This window comes from Podarcis bocagei, assembly GCF_964188305.1.
Source record: "Podarcis bocagei genome assembly, chromosome: 15".
Classification (NCBI taxonomy): domain Eukaryota; kingdom Metazoa; phylum Chordata; class Lepidosauria; order Squamata; family Lacertidae; genus Podarcis; species Podarcis bocagei.
Genome location: NC_138141.1, coordinates 14,590,392 through 14,616,775, shown reverse-complemented (window position 1 = coordinate 14,616,775; position 26,384 = coordinate 14,590,392). Strand labels below are relative to the sequence as shown.

At 44.5% G+C, this 26,384-nt stretch overlaps 2 protein-coding genes across 6 annotated transcripts in view; one reads left to right on the top strand and one right to left on the bottom strand.

Annotated features, from left to right (window-relative positions):
- Nucleotides 1–84: 84 nt before the first annotated feature.
- Nucleotides 85–20,100, top strand: SRPRA (SRP receptor subunit alpha). Of its 2 annotated transcripts, none has more exons than XM_081171676.1 (14): nucleotides 85–308; nucleotides 4,116–4,199; nucleotides 4,606–4,769; nucleotides 5,435–5,595; nucleotides 6,478–6,634; nucleotides 7,287–7,440; nucleotides 9,155–9,261; nucleotides 9,370–9,488; nucleotides 11,035–11,121; nucleotides 12,886–13,058; nucleotides 14,225–14,438; nucleotides 15,255–15,418; nucleotides 16,128–16,226; nucleotides 17,692–20,100. In XM_081171676.1, exons 1-14 carry the CDS (start codon nucleotides 183–185, stop codon nucleotides 17,818–17,820), a joined length of 1,938 nt encoding a protein of 645 aa, XP_081027802.1. In that variant the 5' UTR covers nucleotides 85–182; the 3' UTR covers nucleotides 17,821–20,100. The 2 variants fall into 2 exon arrangements, with proteins under 2 accessions (XP_081027802.1, XP_081027801.1); XM_081171675.1 differs by having other exon boundaries at nucleotides 86–308; nucleotides 6,472–6,634.
- Nucleotides 19,879–26,384, bottom strand: part of FAM118B (family with sequence similarity 118 member B) — a 28,586-nt gene continuing 22,080 nt past the window's right edge. The window contains exons 8-9 of one of the 4 annotated variants that reach the window (XM_081171812.1): nucleotides 22,082–22,138; nucleotides 19,879–20,507 (exon numbers count right to left, since the gene is read on the bottom strand). In XM_081171812.1, coding sequence (XP_081027938.1) covers nucleotides 20,488–20,507; nucleotides 22,082–22,138 — 77 coding nt within the window. In that variant the 3' untranslated portion in view covers nucleotides 19,879–20,487. The remainder of the gene's footprint in view (nucleotides 20,508–22,081; nucleotides 22,139–26,384) is intronic. The other 3 variants (XM_081171810.1, XM_081171811.1, XM_081171813.1) reach the window with 3 other exon arrangements.

The following is a 26,384-nucleotide window of genomic DNA, read 5'->3' as shown; positions in this document are numbered from 1 at the left end:
CCAATCGCTCTGCCCCTTTCTCCCCTTGGTCCCGCCTCCCATCCGGAAGCCCGCTTCCGGCGGAAATGAGGCGCGCAGTGAAGAGAATAGCCTGACGTGGGTAAGGAAGTCGGGCTGGTTTCCCGGCGTCTCAGGCCCCCCTCCCCGGTTCCCCCCTCTCTTCCCCCCCTCCCGGCTCCACCATGCTCGACTTCTTCACCATCTTTAGCAAGGGAGGCCTCGTCCTGTGGTGCTTCCAAGGCGTGCGCGGCCCCGCGGCGGCTTGCACTGCGCCCGTGAACGCGCTCATCCGCTCGGTTCTGCTCCAGGTGAGTCTTCTGGCCGCTTTCCCTTTTACGCGTCGACGTCCTTCCGCCGATTTTGGGTGCCTCTCTCTCCCTCTAATTCCCTCCCGCCACCACCACTGACTTTATGTTACAGTGGTACCTCGGGTTACATACGCTTCAGGTTACAGACTCCGCTAACCCAGAAATAGTACCTCGGGTTAAGAACTTTGCTTCAGGATGAGAACAGAAATCGTGCTCTGGTAGCGTGGCGGCAGCGGGAGGCCCCATTAGCTAAAGTGCTGCTTCAGGTTAAGAACAGTTTCAGGTTAAGAACGGATCTCAAGAACGAGTTAAGTTCTTAACCCGAGGTACCACTGTAGTATCCACCATCAAACTCCCCACCTTTATTCACTGCTGGTGGGCGGGGCGGAAGGTAACGATTTCTTCTTTAAAAAATTGGGAACGCGAAACAAGCAAATACAAACTTAACAGCTGTTTGACAGTGGAAGGTTGTGGGGTCTCCTTCCTTGGAGCTGTTCATCTGCCGTGGATGCTTTAGCTGAGATTCCTGCATTGCAGGGGGTGGGGCTAGACTAGATGCCCCTAGGGGTCCCTTCTCACTCTTAAGGTTCTGTGAAATAGCCTGGAAACCGACAGCCCAGTTCTGTGCAAGGTGCATTCAGATACAATGTGGGAATCAATAACCTAGTAGGATGAGACAATTCCCACGCTTTCCCCGTGTGTGGGGAAAACCAACAACATGGTTTTCTTAATTGAATGTGCACAATTGTGATGCCCTGTGGAATGGTACAGACCCACATGTGCTGAAAAGAGAAGTCTGTTTTGAAAATGTCAGTCAAAATCTGCCATGGCGGAAGAAATCTGCAGGTGGGTCACCTGTGGCTCTCCAGATGTTGTTGTATTCCAGACCTAATAAGCCCCAGCTGTCAACAGCCAGTCTGAAGGGATGATGGGAGTTGTAGTGCAGCAACATCTGGAAGGCCACGAGTTCCCCAGCCTTGCCTTACAAGCTTGCTAATGAATGTGAAACGTCTTAAACTCCTAAAAGTGAAATGCAAATAGTAAATAGGCCATATATTTTGTGAGTGTGAATGTAACCCAAGTGGGATGATCCAAACACAGAAGAGGGGGTAGTATCCTTAGCACTGGGAGAAACTCAGTGTTTGAAGAAGTGCACTGAATCTTTAGATGGAAGTAACTCTTAATGGTGGGATACCCGCCCACCCCTGCTCAGGACTGAGTATGCCCAGTGGGCACAGCATGATTATTTGACTGCTGGGATGTGTGCTAAAATCAGGGAAGATGGGGTATAGAATGGGGTATCTTGGAAAAGAGCGTGCCTGGTTGGAATCTTGATCTAGGAGCAGTTCATACGGCAACATTTTGTTGCAAGCTCTGCTTGTTATTACAAACTGCTTGAGTTCAATGAGGCTTGTGCCCATGTAAGTGCGCATAGGATTGCAGCCTAAGACTTTAATCTTAGGAATGCCTACCTAAATGTACGGCCAGCATAGTTTAATGGAATTTACTCCTTAGTATTTGTAGCCCCTTAAAATACCAGCACATTTATTTTGGCTAACACAGCTACCCTTCCAGATGATACACTTCCAGAAAGTACTCTTTTTTGCTCCTGAACACTGTGTTTTGCAAGGAGGTTTCAAGAGACAAGTCCCAAATGGTGCAATTATTACTTCATAAGTAATTCCCAACGTGTTTAAGTTGTTTTCATCTGCAGAAACTATTTAGCAGCTGGCTAGACACAAGTTGCATTTCCCTGTAGAACCTCGTAAAACATATGCTGTGTTCAAGATTCCCTGTTGAATTGCAAGCCCAAACAGGAAAATATGTTTCCTATTTTAGTAGATTTCCTGTTTTGTAGTGCTTGTTTCTTATTTCAGAAAGTCACAGGTGCATAACTTGTATTTCCTTTTTTGTACTTATGTGTGCACCTGCTATATTCCCAAGGACCTAATGCAAAATACAACTGGCTGTTCCACAAGCTAATAGTCTGCGGTAGACAATACGTGATGGGAACATAAACTGAAAAGGTGCAAAGGATCATGCTATCTAGTCATCCCTCTCTCCCACTCTTTCTGTCTTGGAGCTCATCCGTAGCCATGGCTACTACAACCTACCTTTCCCCCTAAGCTTTCTCTAACTCTTTATCTGTTTCCATACACTAATTGGAATTGGAGAATGGATACTACTTAAGCTGATTCCAGGTACAGGAGACAGGATGATCTGATAGTACATCCAGTTCTGGCAGCATGTTGTAATCGGGTCATTTGGATCCTTAGTCATGGATCACAACTGTAAGCATTAAGATTCCATAAAAGTCGGATGAATAGCCTGAGAGTTCTGTTTTGTGGTTTTGCATCTGTACAGAAAGTTGTATAGTAAGTAGTTTTTTTAAAAGAAGTTTTTAAAATTTACTGGGTATTAAAACGCTCAACTGCACTACCAGTCTATTAGCCATAATTTGTCTAACATCTAAATATTCATTTATATTATTGGTTATATCAACCTCTGCTGTCCATTTTTTCAGAGTTTAAATGACCATTCAAAAATACTTCTTTAAAATAATGTGAATGTCAGCGTTTTCTTGGTGTCACTAAAGCTCATTTTTTTTGTCATGTAAATTGTGCTTTGGGGGTGTTGATACTTATTTTACTTAGTGTGTAGTGTTTCGCAGTCAGCACCATGTTGCTCCTATTTTTCTTTATATATAAGAAAAGGATATTAGGTTGACAGTTCGCAACTTAGCTACCTTGTGTGTCTTGCCCAGGTCTTTCAGGTTTGAGATTAAACACTTTTTGCCATTCCTTTTATTTCTGAATTTCAAAGACTTTTTCAAGCCAAAAGGTGATACTTTATCAGTTTCCCTCTGTCCTGGGGTGCCATGTGGTTCTTTATTCCTTATTTCAGAGCACTTTTTCCATGGATTATAGAGCAGTGCATTTATCTTTGGATGTTTGAAAGCTTCCTTGGGTAGCCTCTCATACTAGCAGTTTGCACTTCTGTATTGTACAACATGGGCATGTTTTAAGTAGGCTGCCAGTAGGTGGTACTTGCCCACTTCTGGATTTCTTTACTTTGCTGTTATTTTCTCTGCCTTTTTGATTCTTGTTCGTGAAGACATGCCATTGATGGGTGGTTAGGTGAAAATGTAGTTGTTTCATACTAAGGCAGACCAGTGATTCAAATAGCCTATCAGAATCTGTCTTGATTTATCATAGCTCTCCAGGGTCTCAAATAGATATATTTCCCAGATTTATGGCTGGGGTGCCATTTAACTATAAACTCTGCTTCATAACATTTCACCCAACTCACATTTTCTGTCTGATTTCTGTAGAAGCAGGCTGCTGCTGCAAGATTCTTTGTGTTAATTATAGGAAGTCAAGATTGTTCAAAGAAGTTGCATGGATGCTAGCTAATAAGGTCTTTGGCTATTCTGACAACAGAAGTAGGAGTCCGGGATCTGATGGCAGATATCTCTGACAGCATGTGAGCTACTGTGTCTGAACAGCAAAAAGTCTAAAATCTTTGTGTGGTGGAAATGCATATTGCTGAATGAATTACAGTATAGCTGTTAGGTGCGAAGTGTACTTTGTGTCTTGAAACAGATGCTTGTAAGCATGTATGGAATATGAAGATTGGACACTGTTTCCTAGAATCTGAATTGTACCCACAGTTCTCTTGCAAAGCGATAGCAGTAAACAGGATGGTTATTCTTTAACAAAAAAACACTGAATGTCTACAACTCCTGTAATGTAGGGTTTCCATCTTATTACAGCTGTTGCCAATGTGTTCTCTCTCTTGCCTTTTCAGGAGCGAGGTGGCAGCAACTCTTTCAACCATGAAGCCCTTACGCTTAAATACAAGCTGGACAATCAATTTGAACTCGTTTTTGTGGTAAGTGAATTATTCTGTGTGAGATAAAGACCTTAGACAGGTGGAAAACCTGTCTCCAAGAGTCTCTATAGCAAAGTGAATAGAAAACTTTTCTCAGCACTGAGATATTGTTTTTGATGTTGTGGAACATTACTTCCTTTTCCTTCGATTGGGATCAGAAGAGCTTGTTCCTCAGTCTTGCATCACAAACCGTCATTATAGCAACACCTTAGAAATGTTTCTTAAGAGCAATGAGGCTTCAATCAAGGGGCAGTTTCTCTTTCACAAATAAAGTTGTAAAGTTAGAAGGGGGTTCTGAGGATCATCTAGTCCAATCCCCTGCAATGCGGTAATCATAGAACACAGACTCATACAATTATAATGTGGTTACTTTTGCTTGTCTTTAACACCACTGTTCTCCTTGCAGGTTGGTTTTCAGAAAATTTTAACTCTAACCTATGTGGATAAGTTGATAGATGATGTTCATAAGGAGTTCCGAGACAAATATCGAAACGAGTTCCAGCAGAAGGGCGCTCTTGGGCTTCTCAATGGCACCTTTGATTTTAAGGAGGATTTTGTACGTCTCCTACGGTAATAGGATGTTCTCTTTCATCTTCTGCTGCTGATCCTGTGTTTTGCCTCAGATACCTTGTATTTTGGAGCTGTAAATTGGGGGCTTGGCTCAATAAGAGTAACACGATCTCCCTCAGTAGAGGTGGGCAGGAAGGAAGTCTGCCTTGCTAGGAACTGCTTGGGTGAACTTTGCTGTGCCCAGCTTTTGCTGTCTTCAGAATGAAATTGTATTTTCCACCTTGAACGGAGTTGCATTATAAATGGGGGGGGGGGATATTGAACAATTCACCATTGCGCCACCCGCAAAGCTGTGTATGTTTCTTATGGTTTTGGAAGAATCCATTGAAACCTAGCCAAGACAGCATCAGCATTCCCTCCCATAACCCAACATGACTTTATTGTACTCCGCAACATGGGCAAGGTTTGTTGATGGGTATTGGCACTACAGTGCTAGCTAGCTAGCCTAGATGTCTCATTCCTTTGGGGGCAAGGGGTCCTATGGCCACATAGCCCAAGATCATCTCTTAAAAGTTGCTTGTTAGAAGAAGTTAGGGTAACAAATTCCATGCGGTAAATATGCATCTGTGCTGCCTCCAGCCAGGACAGCTCTAAAATAATACATTTATTCGTTGTCTGGCATTGAATGAGCATGATTGGGTAAACCTTTTCCTTTTTGCAATCAGGGATGCAGAGGAGAGCAGTAAAGCCCGAGCTCCCACTGCCATGAAGTCGTTTGAACAGTCGGCAAAATCCCAAAAAACCGTGAAGTCTATGATAGAAAATCGAGGGGAGAAACCAAAAGAAAAAAACAAGAACAAGAAAAACAAAGGTTCCAAAAAGGAAGGTGAGTCAGTGTTGCGATATGCAAGCAGCAGGCCATGCCAAACCAGAGACCTGCTGTGGTGAGGAACTGTGGGGTTTGTGCTATTTCTGGTGGCTTGCACTTGGGAGCAGAATCGATAACAGTCTTATCCATGTCCTGTTCGTTAAAATCAGTTTCAAATGTCCAGTCTGACATGCAGTTGCTCATTTAGTGACAACTGGGGATACCCTGTTAGCTGAGGAGCTGAAGCAGGAATGGAGGTCCTCTGGTTCCCCCATTTGTTGATGGACTACAACTCCCATTATCCCACGGTCATTGGCCATCCTGGCTAGGGTTGATTTAAACCCCATCTCTGGTTTAAATGTTTCATTTTACATGTTTTTGTTTTGGTGGAACATGGAATTTGCTCAGCACAAATATTATTTTTAAAACTTGCGGTTACCTAAAAACCTCAAAAGCAGGACCTGGCCCTTTTCTCTTAGAACATTAAGGTAAAGGTAAAGGGACCCCTGACGATTAGGTCCAGTTGTGACCAACTCTGGGGTTGCAGCGCTCATCTCGCTTTATTGGCTGAGGGAGCCGGCGTACAGCTTCCGGGTCATGTGGCCAGCATGACTAAGCCACTTCTGGTAAACCAGAGCAGCGCACGGAAACGCCGTTTACCTTCCCGCCGGAGTGGTACCTATTTATCTACTTGCACTTTGACGTGCTTTTGAACTGCTAGGTTGGCAGGAGCAGGGACTGAGCAACGGGAGCTCACCCCGTCACGGGGATTTGAACCGCCGACCTTCTGATCAGCAAGTCCTAGGCTCTGTGGTTTAACCCACAGCGCCACCTGCGTCCCAATTCTTAGAACATTAGATGTTATTAAAACAGTGCTTTCCGCCTCCCGCCCAGCTCCAGGAAATGAAGCAGCTACCGTCCCCAAAGCAACCGCAGCTGTTAAGCAGGATCCTCCCGTTGCCGCTGGAGACAGGGAAGAACTGACCAAGGATGAGATCCTGCAGAAGAACCGGGAGGAATTCTTTAGGAAGCGCATGAAGGGGGGAGAAAAGTCCAAGTAAGTGAGGCCATTGCTAATGAATAACTCTGTCGGCTCTCCCTTGGCTTTGCATCCAGAGAGGTGAAGTTGGGTGGTCACATGGTCCATAGAGGAAGGGCCGTGGCTTGGTGGCAGAGCATTTGTTTTATATGCAGCAGGTCCCAGATTCAAGCTCTAGTAGGGCTGGGAATGTCCTCTCTGAAACCCTAGAGAGCCACTATCAGTCCATATATAGCCCAGACAAAGGTTTACTGCTTCATTGAGGACTAACTTAATTTGAGCTGTCTTCACGGCAGGTGACTATTCTGGAATGAATTGGAAAAACATAACCCAAAGCTTATTTTTGAGCCAGGGCTTGGAGGAGGCTAGAATCACTTGCTGTGGTTTTCTGAATTGGGCAACAGCAGGCTTGGGAGCAAAGTGGAGCACCAGTTTGTTTTACTGTCTTGGAGTATGCTTCCTTGTTTTTCTAGAGAATGGTGTTTCCTTGGACTGATGGGTAGAATAAATTATAATGCAGAATGCACACTCCGTCTTTTCTGCTATGATTGTTTGTGACCCAGCAAAGTTCAGGGTTCACTGCGAGAGATGATTCAGAGCAGGAATTCTGTTCAGTTTTTTCCTCGTTAACTGCTAAGATCTACTGGAGTTTCTGTTCTGTCTTCATTAGCAAGTCTCCAAAGCCAGACACTCAGAAGGACAAGGGGAAGAAGCCCAGAGTGTGGGAACTGGGCAACTCTAATGCCAAAGTACTTGACTATAGTAATTCCACTACCAATGGAAGCACAGACACTTGTCCCATGGAGGAGTATGATCCAGAAATGGTAAGATCCCCAGTCACTAGACATCCTGATGGTTCTGTTTCATGCCTGTGCATAGCTTTGCAGAGCTATATTAAGATGGCTTGCTCTCAAATCTTCAAGGGTTTACTAGGGTAGCTTGATTGTGAGGTTTTCATGCAGTTCTTGTCATCAAAGCAGATTTGGTTTCCTAACCAATGACCAAGCGACACTGTAGAGAAGGTTAATTGGGGCCGTTGATTAAATAAACTGAACATAGGAATTTACTGGGAAGAACTGCACATGGATGAAGTGTAATTCTTAGTGTCTCCCTTTCACAAGTGCTGCTGCTAGCGGTAATCTTGTAATACAGTAGTGTTGCCAAAGTAGCCTCAGCTGTTAACACGATGTGACTTGGAGCCCCATTCACACAAGGATTTGACTTTTGTTTTGATTATCACATTTTGGTTTTTTGATGCTCTTGACTTTTTAAGTCTTTTGTTGGGAGAGGAATAAAAGCAAAAAAAGGAACAGAAGTACAGGTTCCCTTTTAAAAGAAGAATGCATAAGAGGAGCCTGCTGGCATCTGACCCATGGCCCAACTATTCCAGTATCCTGTTCTCACAATGGCCAGTCAGATGCCTGTGGGAAGCATGCAAGCAGGTCTTGAGCTCAAGAGCTCTCTTCACTTGTGATTCCCAGCAAACTGTGCCATTGTGGTTACTAGATGTGGGTGGCCTTGCCCTCCATGAATTGGTTTAATCATCTTTTAAAGCCATCCAAGTTGGCAGGCATCCCTGCTTCTCATGGGAGCAAATTCCAAGTTTTGCGAATCACGAAATCCCATAGGAATGCATTGAAAATCAATTAATGCGTTCCTATGGTCAAAAAAAGTCCAAACAAAGCCAAATTTGGTACAACAACAGTTTATTAACTGCTCTTTAAAGTCACACATACTGTAAAGAGCAGTTCAAAAATTGAAGGGAAAATAAATTAACTTTATAAACAAAACATGTCTTTGTTTTTAGACAAAGGAAATAAAGTCGCGAGACGTTTTCGTCTTGCGAAACAAGCCCATAGGGAAATTCGTCTTGCGAGGCAAATCGAAAACGGAAAAACCTTTCGTCTAGCGAGTTTTTTGTCTTGCGAGGCATTCGTCTTGCGAGGTACCACTGTATGCAGGTGTGCCTGTGCTGCTCTCTCTGCTTCCCAGAATTCCCTGTCCCATCATTGAGCAGAAGGGGGGGAGCCTTTTTCAGCCAAGGGCTGCATTACCTCAAGGGAAACCTTCCTGGGGCCACTGAATGGGAGGAGCCATGGATGTGACTCTGAGCTTCCAGGCACAGAAACGTCAGAGGCATTGCCACAATTCAGGGACATATTCCAGTCGAGCAAAAGTACTTGATGAGAGTTCAGAGCAGACCTGCTGAGGGGCTTGGCCTGGGAAGACCCCTTAAGGCTGGACAGAGTCAGTGTGGTCACCATCTGATCCACAGACCAAAGGTTCCCCATCCCCTATAGAGAATGTGCAGCAACTTTTACTATAGATTCTGGGATATCCTCTGCTGGATGTGCTCATCAAGGAGAAACAGCACCGTGAGCCTCTTGTTCTTAGAACATGTGTAAAGAGTACAGAAGGAAGACGCACCCTCCAGAAGTAACTTAAGGTTTACATGGAGGCAGCCTGAGCTGCTTAGAGTAGCGAGACGCAACAAAGAAGGTTTACATAATTCCTGGCCTTTTTTATCCTCCACCGCAGGTCCTTGGGGATCGCAACCGTGAGCCTGGCCGTCTCCGTGATCTTGAATATGAGAGTGAAGAGGATACTGAAGAAGAGAAGGTGGTTCAGAACTCTTCAGGGGCAAGGTAAGGTCCCTCACTAAAGCTGTTCTTCTGTGTTGACTTGAATGAAACCTTTTGTTTAATTGACATTTCTCCTCCTGTAACATCATAACACTATCTTCTTGTTGCCAGTGCAAAGAAGGGTGGCCTTGGAGGCATGTTTGGGATGCTTAAGGGTCTTGTGGGCTCCAAAAGCTTATCCAGAGAGGACATGGACCCTGTGTTGGAAAAGATGAAGGATCACCTGATCGGTACGTTGGGCTTCCTCTGGAATTAGGCTAGTGGGGGCTCAAGTTGGTGGCAATGGGCTGGATGCTGCCCACTTCCCATGCAATTTGTGCTGAGCTGTGCTTATGAAGGGTCCAAGGTTGACTATGTCATTAGTTGGGTTTTAGAAAAGGTCACTGAACTTTCTGAAGGCTATGCAGAAGGAGAGTTGGAAGGAAACCTGGGACAAGAATGGCTAGTTGCTGAAGCTCTTCCAAAGTAGATTCTGTGCTGCTGGTACCCTAAGCTCCTTCTTTTATCCTGTTTTCAAAACACCGTTCTCTACTTCCCATCCGTGTCAGTTGTAGCATCCAGACATTCACACCGAGATGGTTTTAAGGCTCCGCAGGCTGTCAGAATTGGCCACTCCGGTGCTGTGGTCTAAACCACTGAGCCTAGGGCTTGCTGATCAGAAGGTCGGCAGTTTGAATCCCCACGATGGGGTGAGCTCTCATTGCTCAGTCCCAGCTCTGTCAATCTAGCAGTTCGAAAGCATGTCAAAGTGCAAGTAGATAAATAGGTACCGCTCCGGTGGGAAGGTAAACGGCGTTTCCGTATGCTGCTCTGGTTTCGCCAGAAGCAGCTTAGTCATGCTCTCCACATGACCCGGAAAAACTATCTGCAGACAAACGTTGGCTCCCTCGGCCAGTAAAGCGAGATCGCCACAGCCCCAGAGTTGTTTGCGACTGGACTTAACTGTCAGGGGTCCTTTACCTTTACAATCCAAGCACATTGGATGTTGGGCTTGTAAGCAGCCACCCTAGTGCTTAGTGTAAGCTTATTTGTTTTGAAAGCTTATTTTTACAATATCAGAAAGTTCAGCAAGTGGGCTGTGAGGACTCCACATTTCCCACACCGGTCATAAGTAAAGTGGATTGAACTTCAAATGGGTTTCACATCCCTTTATCAGAGACTTTAGGTGTCTTTTAATAGAGCATACCTGTTGGTGACAACAGCAGGTTAGTAGAATTCTCCATTGGCTGCAGGTCCTTTTCCTCTCTTGGGGGACTAGTTTTGCTTTCTACAGCCACCTATCTTCTCTCTTTTTCTTTCATTTCTCATAGCAATACTTCCTCTCTGGAACTTGAGGCAGCCTACATATGGACCCTAGATGCTTTTTGTAACAACTGTCTGAATTTCAGCGTCCTAGGATGCCTGGCTGAATTTTGCCCATTAGGTTTGAAGGTGCAGTGGGTTAACTTGGATGTGAATATTACAAGTTCAGATCGCTGTAGAGCATCTCCCACCCTAGGTTAGTCGTCACAGGATGCTGAAATTTAGGCGGTAGTTGCGGGTTTCACCTAGGGCCCCTATGTAGACCGGATGTGAGCAGTGTCCTGTCAACGTTGCCATCCAGTAGTGTTGCTAGTTGGTTAAAATATCATCTCCCACCCTTGGAGAAGCATAAACTACCAGAGTTAATATAAATTTCCATTTTAGAGAACATAAACAAATCATTCACCAAATAGTGTGAACTTAGCAGCATAACAATCTTAACTTGCTGTTTTCCCCCCCCCCTTCTGCCCAAAGCTAAGAATGTTGCAGCTGAGATTGCTGTCCAACTCTGTGAATCAGTTGCAACAAAGCTGGAAGGGAAAGTGATGGGCACCTTTACCAGTAAGTTCCCCTTTCTTTTGCTTTGTTTTTTGCATGCCTTAGCGTGTACTGTAGTCTGGTGACATTGCTTTCCTCGGATATATGCCCGAATGCTCATGATTTCAAAACAGAATCCTTGGGTGGTGTCCAACAAAGCAAATCCACTAGAGCCAAGATTTCCACTTGCACAGCAGAACTCCTGCTTTCTCTCTTCCTCCCTCCCCCAATCTGCTCTGGAGAGTTGAGGAGAAACCCTCAACCTCACAAGAAAGGGTTTAGCAGGGCCCATGGAGAGAAGAGATGGAGGGCAAGTTCTGTTGCACAGCCAAAAGCCCTTCTGCAAGCGGATCTACTTCGCTGGATACTACCCATTGTGTCTAAAAGAAACCAAATTAGATTGTGAGAACAGGTCTTTAGTGAAACTGACAATCTCACACCAGGAAAGACTGTACAGCAGCCACATACTCTCTAACATGTCATGCCAGTGTGCCAAAGTCCACTTGTATGTTTGTGTGTGTCGTTGTTGTTGTTCCATCTCTGAAAATGATTAGGAAGGGTTGTGGAAGTCCAGGACATCATGCACAAAAGTAAGATAGTAACACTACACATTGTACAGTATGTGTGGGACACTACACATGCGTAAGCCCACTTATGGGCACGGTGTTTCTAGAATGTTACCAGGCTGTGCCTTCGTTTTACTCCAATATATTATTTTGTTGGTACCCTGTACCAATGTGTTCCTTCCCAGTTTCGGCATAGATCTGCTCTTGTGGAAGCAAATTCCTCACTCAGTAAATGTGGTCAGGGTCAGGGTGCAACTGCTGCTCACCAAATGTGAGTAGTTACTGTTTTTATTATTGTCCCCCCAGCTGCCTATGCTAGAGTCTTGTTGCTTGCTTAACCTTGTCTCCAGTTGGCATGTTTGACTTCTGCTGCTACTGCTGGGATGGGGGAAGAAATAACCCAAAGCGGATTTGTCCATTGGGAATCTGCTTCCCTGTGAGTTCACGAATCCTTAGCCTTCTGCATTTCTGGATGCCACCAGTGTGTGGGAGACTTATTTGAAAGCACACCCCGCAGGATTTTGTGAAGGGCAAATTTATATCCTTGGCATTAGTAAGGTTTGACTTCTCTCACAGAGAAGAGTGATTGGATCCTCTAGCAAAGAAGGCTGACATTGTCAGAGAATGCTGATGCAACTTACCATGTGGTAGAAATGGATTTTGGACGCAGAAGCATTTGATTCAGATGGCCCATTTTCTGTTTTTCTGTTTCTTGTGTTGTGAAGCTCCTTTGCTTGCCCAACGGCCACAAGAGCAAGCTGTACAAATATATCACTTATTAAAGAAAAAATCAATGTTACTCCAGAAAGGTGATGGCTTATAAAGAGGGGCTGTGAGAGTGACTGAAAATTATGAGCCCTGGAATGCCCTGTCAGTTGAATGCTTGCACAGAATACTGAACACAATCAGTTGCTGATACTGCTGAATTGATACAGAGAGAGTGGTAGGCTAATGATCCTCAGAGAAGGGTAGGTCGAACCTAAGACCAGATGTGGAGAATCCAAGCTCGTTTGGAGAGGAAATGGGAACTTTTGCATTCCTGTTGTCCAGATGCTTCATCCTGGTCATCCTGAAATGGACACAGCATCATTTCTGCAAGGAAAGCAGAGCTGGGCCTGTTCACATTACAGTTTACTTTGATGCACTTCCGATTTTAAGGTGGGATAAGTGTGGGAAAGAGTATGTGCAATCTAAAAATGACAATGTCCTTCCAACTTCCCAGCGGTGACCTCAACTGTGAAGCAAGCCCTTCAAGAATCCCTGGTGCAGATCCTGCAGCCTCAGCGCCGGGTGGATGTCTTGCGCTCTGTGATGGAAGCCCAGCGTCACCGTCGACCTTATGTCATCACTTTCTGTGGTGTCAATGGAGTTGGCAAGTCAACTAACTTGGCCAAGGTACTTGGAAGGGGCTGCATGTGCGTGGATTTTGGGAACTGGGTGAAGTTGGGAGGGAAACCGGCTCAGGTTTGGGTAATACAGGATGGTAGAGCACCGTTGCTGTTGGGCAAGGCAAAGAGGAAGATGGTGGCATGTCTGGTCATATCATGGAGATCTAAATGGAAGGCTCCCAATCCTTGCTCAAGAGATCTCCTGATATATAAAGCATTGCACTAGCGAACATTGGTTTATCCAGCTCAGTATTTTCAGTGCTGATTGGCAGGGACTCTCAAGAGATTTAAGGGAGAGGCCTGGGATAGAATGGGAATCTTCTGCGCTCAAATCAGATGCTCTGTGACTGGGTTGCAGCCCTTTCCCATTTACTGTGACATGTTGTCCACTTTTCTCTCTTCCTGTCGAAATCTAAAATTTATTGTGTCTAATGAGGAAGCATCAAGAAGGTAACTTGAAGTTGGACTGAGACCTGGAGTGCTACAAATTAGCATTTTCCTGGGTGGCCACCTAGTAGCCCATATATATATTCTGAAGCAATGTTGCTTCGCCCACAGCTTCTTGGTAAAATTCTCAGTCTCGGCTTCTAAAGTACTATGGCATTTGCAAATGTCGCAGCCGTCAGTGCCCCCCATAAAATCTCGTCTCCTGTTCTCAGCATTTTATGTTCTCAGATGCAAAGGGCTGGTTCATGCATTTATCTTCTTCACACATTGACTGCAGCATAAACACATGGCTTGCCTGCATGGATGTGATGCTACAGACAGAACATTCATATATATCACCATTGTCCATCTGCAAGCAATGCTTTTCAGCAAAGGGTTCATACATTCACCTAAGTGTCACCAAGTGTTCAGTAATTCAGTGATGCACATGCTATGCACCGATCAGCCCTCACCTGTGTGGGGGCACGTGTTCATTTTCACTTTCCAGATTTTGCAAGGCTCTCTGCCCATATTCCAAGCAGGTCCTTCTAGCAATAAAAGTTTATTTGGACGCCGAATTTCTGCATCCGACCAGCGTTAGGGGGGCTGGCACAGCAGATGTGCTGCATATCTACAGCCTTGTTATTACTTGGCAGGAAGCACAGCTGCGAGGTCCATTGGGAAGTTGCGTAGAGATGGTGGATGGTAGGTGATGGAAGCGGTAACCTTCTTCTGCCTGCCCCTCAGATCTCGTTCTGGCTGATTGAAAACGGTTTTAGTGTCCTCATTGCGGCCTGCGACACATTCCGTGCTGGTGCTGTAGAGCAGCTGCGGACTCACACTCGCCGCTTGAATGCTCTTCACCCTCCAGAAAACCACAGTGGCCGCACAATGGTGCAGCTTTATGAGAAGGGATATGGGAAGGATGCGGCCGGCATTGCCATGGAGGCCATTTCGTACGGTGAGGCCTTTTTCCCTGCTTCCCCCTTATTTCTGAACCCTTCAAGACTTCCTTAGCAATCCTAGTCACTGCATGCCTGTAGCTGAAATTTCTTTTTCCTGTTGCTTCCCTTCCCCCCAAAATCTAGGGATATTCCGGATGCTAAATACTCTCCTCTCCAGCCAATAGGAAGCAGTGGGACTGGCCTGTGGGAACATCTCAACCACCCTAAATCCAGTTCCTTCTCCTCCTCTGCAAGAGAAGGAATCTGAGTTATAGCTCTGCCTAATCTGTCATTCTAGTCATAACCGGGAAGGCTTCGGGTTGAGTGAACAGAAGGGTCCATGACAGTCATAAGGGATAGAAACATCCTCAGTTTGGGAATCATGTATAAAGAACAGTATTTGGCATCCTGAGAAACAGACTTTTTTAAAAAATGTTAATATTTATGGCTATGAAGGCAAGCCTGAAAATGTTTGGGCAATGAGTTTGAAATCTCAGAAGAGAGATTTGAGGAAGGCAATAGCCAACAGAGTAGAGTTTTAATCTGAGGGTGGGAGGAGTGTAAACATTAGGCAGATCTGATTAATTTGCAGAATTTTGCAGTTCCTGACATAGGATCATAGAGGGGAATAAGCAGTAAAGAATACTCTTGTTTTGTACTCCAGTTTCCACTAGAAAATTTATGAGACCTGCCATACACACTCAGACTGTTTGCTGGCTCTGCTTTGCACTTCATTTCATTAAAAAAGCCAGCTGGTAAATCCGAAGGCAACTCCCAGCTGTTGCTAGATTTATTTATTCATTCTAATGAATATATCCTTTTTATCTTCTCAGCACGTAACCAAGGTTTCGATGTGGTCTTGGTGGACACAGCAGGCCGTATGCAAGACAATGCTCCTTTGATGACAGCTCTGGCTAAGCTCATTGCAGTCAACACCCCCGACCTTGTCCTGTTTGTGGGGGAAGCCTTGGTGGGAAATGAGGCTGTGGATCAGCTGGTTAGTTCCTCAGATTACTACTTAAGATTCAAAACTCGAAGTGACAAATGCATACCTCCTTTTTAGTGCTTCTTTACACAACAATGGTATACCTAGAAGTAGTCATGTCTGTTCGCATGCAATGAATATGTAGAAGTCTTACCTCGGATCCTGAACTCAGGCGTTATAGCTCCAGTTTGCAAATGTTCTTTGGAACCCGAATGTCCAACGGGGCTTCCAGGGCCACAGTTTTGGAAGTCGAACGGACTTCCGGAATGGATTCCGTTCGACTTCGAAGGTACGACTGTACAGGCAACTCTCCTATAATGCTGGGGACATAGCCATGGGGTAACACCTAAAGCCAAAATTGCTTATTGTCAAAGCACTTTGGGTTCAGTGACTTGCAGGATTGCAAAGTTCCTCCCCCAAACGCCCGCCCCTTCTGATTTATTTATTTATTTGCCAGGCGTGTAAAACTGAATGCACCCAAGTTAAGTGTGTGTGTGTGGTGCGAGTTGCCTGTATGGGCACATGCATAATAGCATGGGGGAAGTGCTGGGGATTGCCAAAGACATGCGTTCGTACTTAGTGGCAATTAGACGTTGACTGCAACATAAACTGGTAAAAATAGTCACAATACCTGTGTTAGCAGACATGCGTACAGCCCATCAGTCAGCCTTGTGCAAGAGCATTGCCAAACCTGTTTTGCCGTTTGCTTCCTCTACACCAGGTCAAGTTCAACAAAGCCCTTGCTGATCACTCCATGGCTCAGACCCCACGCCTCATTGATGGAATCGTGCTCACCAAATTTGATACCATAGACGACAAGGTAAATGGGGCCCATAGCTTGCAATTGTTTGGGGGTTCGGTGGGAGTTTTTCTTTTTTGATGGAAAAAGCCGCATTTGGGGGGGGGGTATGGCTCCGGAGAGGTGGGCAATGTCAGGCAGGAGTGTCTGCCACAGGCAACCCCCACTCTCCCCAGGCTGCACCTCTCACTGGCTTTGCTCTACTCTCTCGAGTGCTTTTGCCTGGTTGGAATATGTGGTTGAACTGTGATAATGCCTCTCGCTTGCCTGGATGGAGAGGTGTGTTGGGGAGGGAAGACCTGATCTTCTCATATGGGTGGAATGTAGCCATTCCACAAAGGGAGGAGTCACATCTGTTGCTCGCCCACACAAGCCTTTGGCCCTGTCCACCACTGGCCTGTGCCCTCCCCCCCCCCAAGATGCTCAATGGATCGCAAGGTAACATGGCCATTGGGCTGAAAAGGTCCCCCCCCCCCTTGCTTTGGCAGTTTTTACCAGCTAATAAGCTTTTTCTGTGGACATTTTAGTAAACACAGTTCTCTGAAGAACTGAACAGAATCAAAAAGTACTGGATAATTTTGGAAGGCTTACTAAATACATCATTTCTTCCATCCATGGGATTCACCCCTTCCAGTTTTGTGCTGTTCTGCCACCTAGAGCTTTTGATTGTTTCTAGATTATGATCTGGCAAGCCTCTTTTAAGTTTCTGGGGGCTTTCTGGGGCCCGTAATAGGTTTTTTCCTTTCTAAAATGTTCAGTTGAGTGCTATGCCACATACCTTTGAACCTTTCTCTTGATTTTTTTTTTTTTTTAAAGAAGCCTTGTGATGTGGTTGCAGGGGACGCATAGCTGGAGCCTATACACTAGGGCTGGGGCGACATTTGGTTTTCAACATTGTGATAGATTGGCAGCTAAATACCAGCATATGCTGATTTATCACGTTGTCTGGAATGTTTCTCGGCCGTTTCTTCCTCCCCACCATAGAGCAGGAAGAACAGCCGATCAGCCCTGTGACAGTGAGCAAACCTTGAAAGCCTTTTCGGCTCATGCGTGAACTGGAGGGACATTGGAGCTTCCTTGTTGGGGAACAGTATTCCACAGTGGGGGCCATCTTCTTTTATCGAGGTGGCAGTCTGAGCAGATGACAAAGGATCAAGGCAGGTTCATTGGGGGAAAATGCCCTTTTAAAATCCCCGTATGGTATTTTACCATATGTATTTTACCCCGTATGGTATTTTAAAATTCCCGTATGGTACCTTTAGGAGGGGGAAAAACTGGCTAACATCAGTGGGTATATCTCCCACATCCTAGACCAGCCTTCCCCAAACTAGTGGACTAGACACAAGGCACATCTAGTAGCTTTTTTTTTTTTTTTAAATGAGAGGCTGTAACCAAGGATTTCTTACCCCCCCCCATGCAATTTCACTGTACACAATGATACTACATCGTCCTTTCCTACACTAACAGCTGCTCCTTTTCTCCCCAGGTTGGCGCTGCAATTTCCATGACATACATCACTAGTAAACCAATCGTGTTTGTTGGTACTGGACAGACCTACTGTGACCTGCGTAGCCTTAATGCCAAGGCTGTGGTTGCTGCTCTCATGAAGGCCTAACCACCAGTTAATGCACCAAATTCCTGTCTGCAGATGTCTCAGAATGTGCTTTCCAGCGTGACTGTTTTTAGAAACACCCTCTCTCTCCCCCCCCCCCCCGTTTTTGGCATAGTGCAACACAGAATGGAAGGATGCTAGAAAAAAGCTGCTTACCTGGCTTTCGGTCCTTCTCCTCTTGATTTTGCTAACACACACCTTCCTTGATGTGATGTGTGGGATTAATTGTAGCAAGAGGTGCCTGTCTTCCTTTGAATTCTACTTACTTTCATACACATTGGCTCTAAAAGTGTTCCGGGTTTGTCTTCACTTTTCCCACTGAGCCCTTTCCTGTTCCCCTTTATTCTGCCTGCTTAGACAGTCCAAAGCCAGAGCTTTGGTTCTCTCCCCGACCCCACTCCATCCCAGGTGAGCGGGTACGATAAAATTTTGTGGGGCGGGGGATTGTTCTGCCACTACCTAAGCATCTATGAACTCTGCTGTCTTTTAAAACTTTTCTCTCTGGCCATGGGGTAGAGCGGATACTGCCTACAGGCAGCTCTGCTCTTATCAAGCTTCACATTTGCCGATTGCTTTGAACACAGTAGTTCACCAAAGCTTTCAAACCAAAAAAAAGGAAGATAGATACCAGAGTGAATTCCTGCTTAACAGGGTGGCTGTTGATGCCTTAAAATGGTCCTTCTTTCTACTGTCAGTGGGACTCTTTACAGCAGGGCCCTCCAGACACTGCCCCAGACTGTAGCATTTGTGTGAAAAATGCAGGAACCCGTGATGCCATCCTAATGACATATTTGCAAGTGGGGGTGACATCCCTTTCTTTTTCTAATAATGTCTCTCCAGCTGATCAGTGAGCTGCTTCGTGGTGCATTTTTTTTTTTGGGTGGGGTTGAATTACAGGCCAATTCTCACATAACGGTTGTGCTTGCTGCTGGCTATGAAGACTTTTCCTCCGATTCCTTTGCTGTGAGCACACATTATAACTTTGCACACGATTGAATGTGCATATGCAAAATGGAAGCTTGCGGCTTACGATGCTTCAGATAATCCCTTTGCCCAGCACAGTCCTAATTCAAACCAAGGGAGGGGGAGGAAACATCTGTGCTTCCAGGAAGAGCTGGTTGTGTGAAAAATTAGAGGAGAGAATTGCGGGTATATTCTGTACTGAACAACTGCCCTTGCTGCTGACACAGGATTCTGGTCCCATAACTCACGGCCCCACCTAATCATCAGAGGATGGATTGAAACTGGTCAACACAAGCCTTTGCATGCTCTCCTGCCTGCACTGGCTTTTTGCTTTTCTAAACCAGTCTGTGACAGGAATTTTCTGGTGGGTGCTTGCTGCTTTTCTTCCCCCTCCCTTCAGAGTGCCTCTTAATCCTGGTATAAAGTGCTATGTTAAATACTACAAAACTCTCTATGAAGATGTCTCGTAGCTCGGTATTGCAGATGTGCTCTAGTGCAATAAGTTGAATGCTGTCTGCTAAAAGGTAATTTATATAATAAAACTTCATTTTAAAAAAACAAACAAACCACACGTGATTTCCTTTGTTGTTAGGTGCAGCAGCATAAAAATCCAGGGCTTCAGACTGTTCCAGAAAACCCCTCAGACCAGGAATGGCAAGCAAGCTTCCTAGGGCTGATCCCTTTCCTTCTGATCTTTTCCCTGCAATGCATGGCTGCAGGCAAGTTCTCTGTAAACCTGATGTACATCTTTGAAAGCTCCCCAGTATCCTCTGCAAACATAGAGGTTTCTCTTAATGTGTCACAGTGGCTGGTTTGTGACTTTAAAGTATGTTGCCTCAACTCTGTTTCCTAGGAGGAGGCTTACAAGACCCTCTCATTTAGCCCAGTTTCATGTCCTCAATGAGCTCCCATACAATCCAGGGAATGTAGGAATTCTGCTGCAGCAGATGAAAACTGCACTGCATGTAACATCCACCTTCCCACCTGTCATACTTGGGAGCATGAAGGCTCTACGGACCACCCCATGTCACAGCTACATTGCCTTTCTGGCCATCGCTTCCACCATGAATTTGTCTAAAGTCACTCTTAAGCCAGAGATAAGTGAACATCCTTTTTATTTATTATAGCTCCAAACATATAAAACACTGTATAAAGAAAAGACTTAGAAAACTAGAGCTTCAAGTAATTTTTTTTAAAAAATGCTTGCATTTTAGTTGAAACCCTTACAGAATACAAAAGCACTAGTAGCAAACTCTTGCTCAGTGGGAGAGAGGACGGATCTCTCTGCAGATACAACCTTAAATAGAAAACAAAACAAAACACGACATCACATTGGTAAGACAAATCTCCATGCCCAGATCCAAAGGGTCCAAGACGAGTTGCCGAGTCCAAAAGGACGCTTTACAGTTTCATGTTGATGGGGCAGCAGCTAGAACAAAAAATGGGCCCTTCCAAGAACCAACCGCGGCAAAGGCAGTGCTTTTTCTTCCCTAAGCAACGTTTGAGATAGTCACATCTCACAGGGAACTTGTCAGCATCTTGCTTTTAAATCATTAGCAGAAGGGTTAACCTGTACGATGGTGTTGCTCAGATGGGAGTGCTTTGCGTTCTCGCCTGCTGTACCCTGTGTAGAATTAGTGTCTTCAGATGTCACCTGGGCAGATATTTTGGACACTGGCCTTAAAACCGAAGGCAGTAGGAGAGATCCTAACAAAACCCATGGACAACTAGAGAGGGTTAGTAACAAAAGGAGCTGGTTAAAAGGGGGAACGGGGTTGAATGGCAAACCAGCTCTTGGAGGAATTAAAACGTCAGACACTCGAGATCACTTGTGACGGGGCAAATGGCCCCCTCCGTATTAGCCACATTATTTATATGGCTTCCATTCTTAAACATTTGGGACTAGGTTTAGCCCTGTTCAAAGCACAACTAAGGCGGGCTGGGGGCATGCGTCCCCACCCTGACCTTCCAGCATTAGCAGGAAGTCTAAAGGGGATTTCCACATGCATCTGACTGCTGAGGCTTCTGCGAGTGCGAACCCCACCTGCTCAAGGCTCGCAATTATGCGGAGGCTCCTAAGAGCACTCGGTCAAAGGCTCTTGCAAGCCCCTTCAAACAGCCATTCAACACGGAGGGTCTTTTTTTTTGGGAGGGGGTGGTAGGAAACATTGGGGCTGGTGCAGACAGGAAGGCTAGGAGCCGGGTTAGCATCCTGACAGTCCCTACTAGTGTTTACATTCCCAATTCAGGAATAATGCCCGCACAGGGGTTTGTGGAGTGGTATTCAGCCTTGCAATGGGTACAGGAAGACATAGGAACACTTGCCGTGCATGCTCTGTTGTTGCATCCCAACTATAACATGTGCTTCCTGTTCCCATGCCCAGGGAGTCTGTTAAGGAGGGAGAGGATTCACTAATCTGGAACAATATTGCTCTAATGGATGCAAGTCGCATCCAACGTAGTGCTAAGTTAGAAGTTGCTTAGCGGTATGCTTGTCGCACAAAGGAAAACACAAGCACACTACCAAAGGTGGTTGGGCAACAGGCTGCACAAGAATCTGCCATTGCACAAGTTTCCACTAGCCCAAATGTTGCAGAGTCTTTAACCTCTGTGATCCACTGGTGTTAAGACTCTTGCGCTAGTGGATAAGGGAATGCCGGATACGATCCTCACTTGCTAAGTATCACTCCACAAGGATTTTCTATGGTCTGTTTAAGGGGAATCTCTGCCTCTCCAGATATTGTTGCTCTCCTATCAGCTCCTATCATTCCGCACCATTCACCATAATGGCTGGGTTTCATGTGAACTGGGAGTTCAACAACATCTGGAGGGCCACAACTTCCCTCTTCTCCGGCGTAATCTGACAAAATTAGCTGCCAAGGCGTCCTACTGCTTCCAGCTTTAACAAAGTTCTTCCCCAGGCTGAGCCGAGTTGTGATAATGTGGAAATTCCCTTTAAAAAAAACCTTCCGCCTAAGAAACAAGACAATTTTCAAATTTGCCCACATGAACTGCAGAACGAATCCTCCACTGGTATCACTACTGCTTTCCTTTTCCAGGAGCCTGCTACCACCACAGCTTGAACACTGCGCGTTGCAGTTTGGAGGCAGAAAGGTGTCCTCACTCGTTCTTACTAAGGAATCTTCCACTTTCTGCAAGATACCTTCTTAAGTCGCGAGCTCTTATCATGCACGAGAGAGCACCCACTTCAGGGTGGGTGGTGGTAGCAGCTGCAGGTTAGCAAAATTTGTCTCTCCAGAGCTGGCCTTAAGGAGTGTCGAGTATTAAGTAAGCTCCCTACCTTTGATTTCCGTGTGGGCTGCAGCCATGCCATTTAGCTGTCCCTCCCGAGGCGGACCTGGAAAGGGGGCGGGGAATCGAAGTTATTTGGAGGTGACACGTTAGCAGCGACCCACAGAAAATGTGTGAGAGCGTCTTGCATCTATGCTAGGCTTACAAACTCCACTAATGGTTGTAGCCGATGCTAGTCCTATTCTGAGTAGACCCGTTGGGAGTTCATGTCTTAGGTTCAGGCATTTCTACGGTTCTACCCTGCGTAGAACTTAGTGAGATACAACCCCTTTCCCCCTAGAATGGTTTCCCTTTGGATTGTGCCCATTTATAAAAGGTACTATGGGGGGGGAGGTGGTAAGTTGTTTGCTTAAAATATTGTGACGAGACACCCACAGGAATCTTCGGAAAGGCTGCGTCCAACCCCTTTTGGCAGCTTCCAACTCTAAGCTGTCATTCATTATATAAAGGGAGTGTGCTGGTGTGGGAAGCTTTCCATGCTTCTGGAATTTCATTGGGAATATATTTATTTCACAAAGAACAGATGGTATTGGAGAAAGGAGGTGGTAGCTGACAATTGGCAGTTGGGGGTTGGTTAGTTATCCTGCTCTATCTTGATTTTGAAGGTGAGAGGTTTGGAGACTCCCATTTAGACGCTGCCTAGAGGAGTTTGCAAATAATACTTGCTGCCAGCCTGACAAGCAAAGATTTATTTTCAACTATTTGTGTAAGGCACATATTTTTCTTAATCACCAATAGCTAACAAGTGTTCCATGCTTCTGACCTCTTGTATAAAGTTATGCAAATGCACCTAATTTGCTTAATGTATACAGCTGCATACATTGTGCTGGTTTTGCTATGATGAGGCGGAGCAAGGGGCAATACAGGACACAGAAGCCCCTCTTTTTCCACCCATCCTCTAAAAGTCTTACTTCGTTCACCTGTTTGGCTTCTTGCTTTTTGTTTTCAGTGAAAGCAAGGGTCTCAGGGCAGCCAAATTGTGGGTCCAGTACTACACATTCATATTGGGCTCCAAAAATGATATTTAAAGATGAACAAGGGAGATATTTGGCAGTGGAGATACAAGTACAAGGAGAAAAACTCTTAGTTGTTGGAATTTATGCACCAAATGAAGGCAAATCTGACTTCTTTAAGAGACTTCACGAAACCTTGACGGATTATCTGGACTACAATATGATAATTATGGGAGACATGAATGGCGTGGTCTCCACTAATATGGACAAGGCACAAAGACTAACAATCAGTAAGGAAGGGAGACTTCCTAAGACTTTCTTTGAAATGACTGAAAACATGGATTTGATAGATATATGGAGAACAAGGAACCCTCTGGAGAGAGAGGGAACCTTTTTCTCCCAAGCAATGTTGACCTGGACCAGAATTGACCAAATTTGGATTACTAGTGGCATGGCCCCAAAGATTAAGAAGGTAGAAATCTGCCCAAAAACTTGCTCCGACCATAACGCCGTGAAGATGGAAATGAAACTTACAACAACTGGTCAATTTAGATGGAGAATGAATGACGCCCTCTTTCGAGACAAGGAGATCCTTATGAAGGCCCAAAAAACCTTAAAAGACTATTTTGAAATAAATTTGAGGGCTGACGTCGAGAAAAGAGTGATCTGGGACGCAAGCAAAGCGGTGATGCGAGGCTTCTTGATTCAACAAAACTCAATAAAGAGGAAAAAACAAAATGAGAAAAAAGAAAAGATTTTGGAAAAGATAAAAGAAGGAGAGAAAAAATTAAGAGTAAAACCAAAGTCCCAGGAGATTTTAAGAGAGATCAAGTTATATCAATCACAATACATGGAATTGATGAACCTGGAGATTGAATGGAAGATAAAGCAGATGAAGCAAAAGACATTTGAATCAGCAAATAAATGTGGCAAACTTTTGGCCTGGCAACTGAAGAAAAGGCAGAAACTAAATACAGTTACAAGCCTAGAAGTGGATGGAAAGAATATATCTAAACCTAATGAAATTAGAAATTGCTTCCTGAGTTATTTTAAAAAACTTTATACTCAAGGCCCGCAAAACGAAGAAGATATAGATAAATTCCTTGATAAATATGGATTACAAAAAATCTCTCATCAAAATAAGATGGATTTGAACCAGAGAATAACAGAACAAGAGATAGAGGCTGCCATTCAGAATATGCAACTGGGTAAATCTCCAGGACCGGATGGATTGACTTCAAGATACTACAAATCGCTGAAGGAATGGCTGATTCAACCACTAAAAGAAGTCTGTAATGAGATCCTTGAGGGAAAAAAGACACCTGAATCGTGGAAAGAAGCATATATTTCACTCATACCAAAGACAGAGACTGAAAAGACTCAACTGAAGAACTACCGCCCAATATCACTACTTAATGTGGATTACAAAATTTTTGCAGACATTTTGGCAAAAAGATTTAAAAAAGTGTTGATGGAGAAGATTCATAGGGACCAAGCAGGCTTTCTCCCTAAAAGACACCTAGCAGACAATGTAAGGAATGTGATAGACATTTTGGAAAAGCTAGAGGTGAACATAAACACTAAAGCAGTATTGATCTTTGTGGACGCGGAGAAAGCCTTTGACAATATTTCTTGGAGCTTTATGATAAAGAATCTTCGTGGGATGGGGGTAGGTCAAGGTTTTGAGAATGGTATGGCTGCAATATACTCTGAACAAAAAGCTAAATTGATTGTAAATAATGTAGTGACGGAGGAACTTAAGATAGAGAAAGGAACACGACAGGGGTGTCCAATTTCCCCATTACTTTTTATCTCAGTTCTGGAGGTGTTGCTGAACATGATAAGGGAAGACCAGCAGGTTAAGGGAGTGCAGGTCGGAGCTAAACATTACAAGCTAAGAGCGTTTGCAGATGACCTTGTATTGACTTTGCAAGAGCCAAACACTAGTACGAAAAAGGTTTTAGAAATAATACAACAGTTTGGCCAGGTAGCTGGATTTAAGTTGAATAAACAAAAAACCAAAGTCTTAGGAAAAAATTTAACAGATACAGAAAAGGAGAAGTTTCAAGAGGAGACAGGGTTGACACTGGTTAAGAAGGTGAAATACCTAGGGGTTTATTTGACATCAAAAAATGTGAATTTGTATAAAGATAACTATGAAAAATGTTGGTCGGAAATCAAAAAAGATCTAGAAATATGGTCAAATTTGAAATTGTCAATGTTAGGCCGAATTGCCGTGATTAAAATGAATGTATTGCCTAGAATGTTATTTTTGTTCCAGACCTTGCAGATTCTGGATAAGATGGAATGTTTTAAGAGGTGGCAGAAAGATATTTCGAAATTTGTCTGGCAGGGCAAAAAGCCCAGAATTAAATTTAAAATATTGACAGATGCTAAAGAAAGAGGGGGTTTTGCCCTGCCGGACTTGAAATTGTATTATGAGGCAGCAGCATTTTGCTGGCTGAAAGAATGGATGCTCCTCGAAAACACAGACATCTTAGATCTGGAAGGTTTCAACAATGCTTTTGGTTGGCATGCATATCTATGGTATGACAAAGTCAATAGTGCCTTTAAGAATCACATTGTTAGAAAAGCACTGTTTAATGTTTGGATAAGATACAAAGATCTGTTGGAAAACAAAACCCCTAGATGGGTCTCACCAGTGGAGGCCAAGGCAGTGAAGAAACTCAATATGGAGGTCGGATGGCCGAAGTATTGGGAAATTTTGGAACATGATGGAGATAAATTGAAATTGCAAAGTTATGAGAAACTGAAGCATAAGGTACAAAATTGGTTTCAATACCATCAAATAGTGGAATTTTTCAAACAGGACAGGAAAATCGGCTTCCAGATGGAAAAATCAAAACTAGAAACTGAATTGTTAGAACCTAGTACTAAGAATTTATCTAGAATGTATAACTTGTTGCTGAAATGGAATACACAGGAGGAAATAGTCAAATCAGCTATGATTAAGTGGGCACAGGATGTTGGTCATAACATCATGTCAGATGACTGGGAATGGTTATGGAACACCGGTATCAAATTTACGGCGTGTAATGCCTTAAAGGAAAACATTATGAAAATGGTATACAGGTGGTACATGACCCCAGTCAAGCTGGCAAAAATTTATCATCTGCCCGATAACAAATGTTGGAAATGCAAAGAGACTGAAGGTACCTTCTACCACCTTTGGTGGACATGCCCGAAGATTAAGGCTTTCTGGGAAATGATCTATAATGAAATGAAAAAGGTACTTAAATGTACCTTTCCTAAAAAACCAGAGGCCTTTCTCTTGGGCATTGTCGGCCAATTGGTGTCAAAGAGGGATAGAGCTTTTTT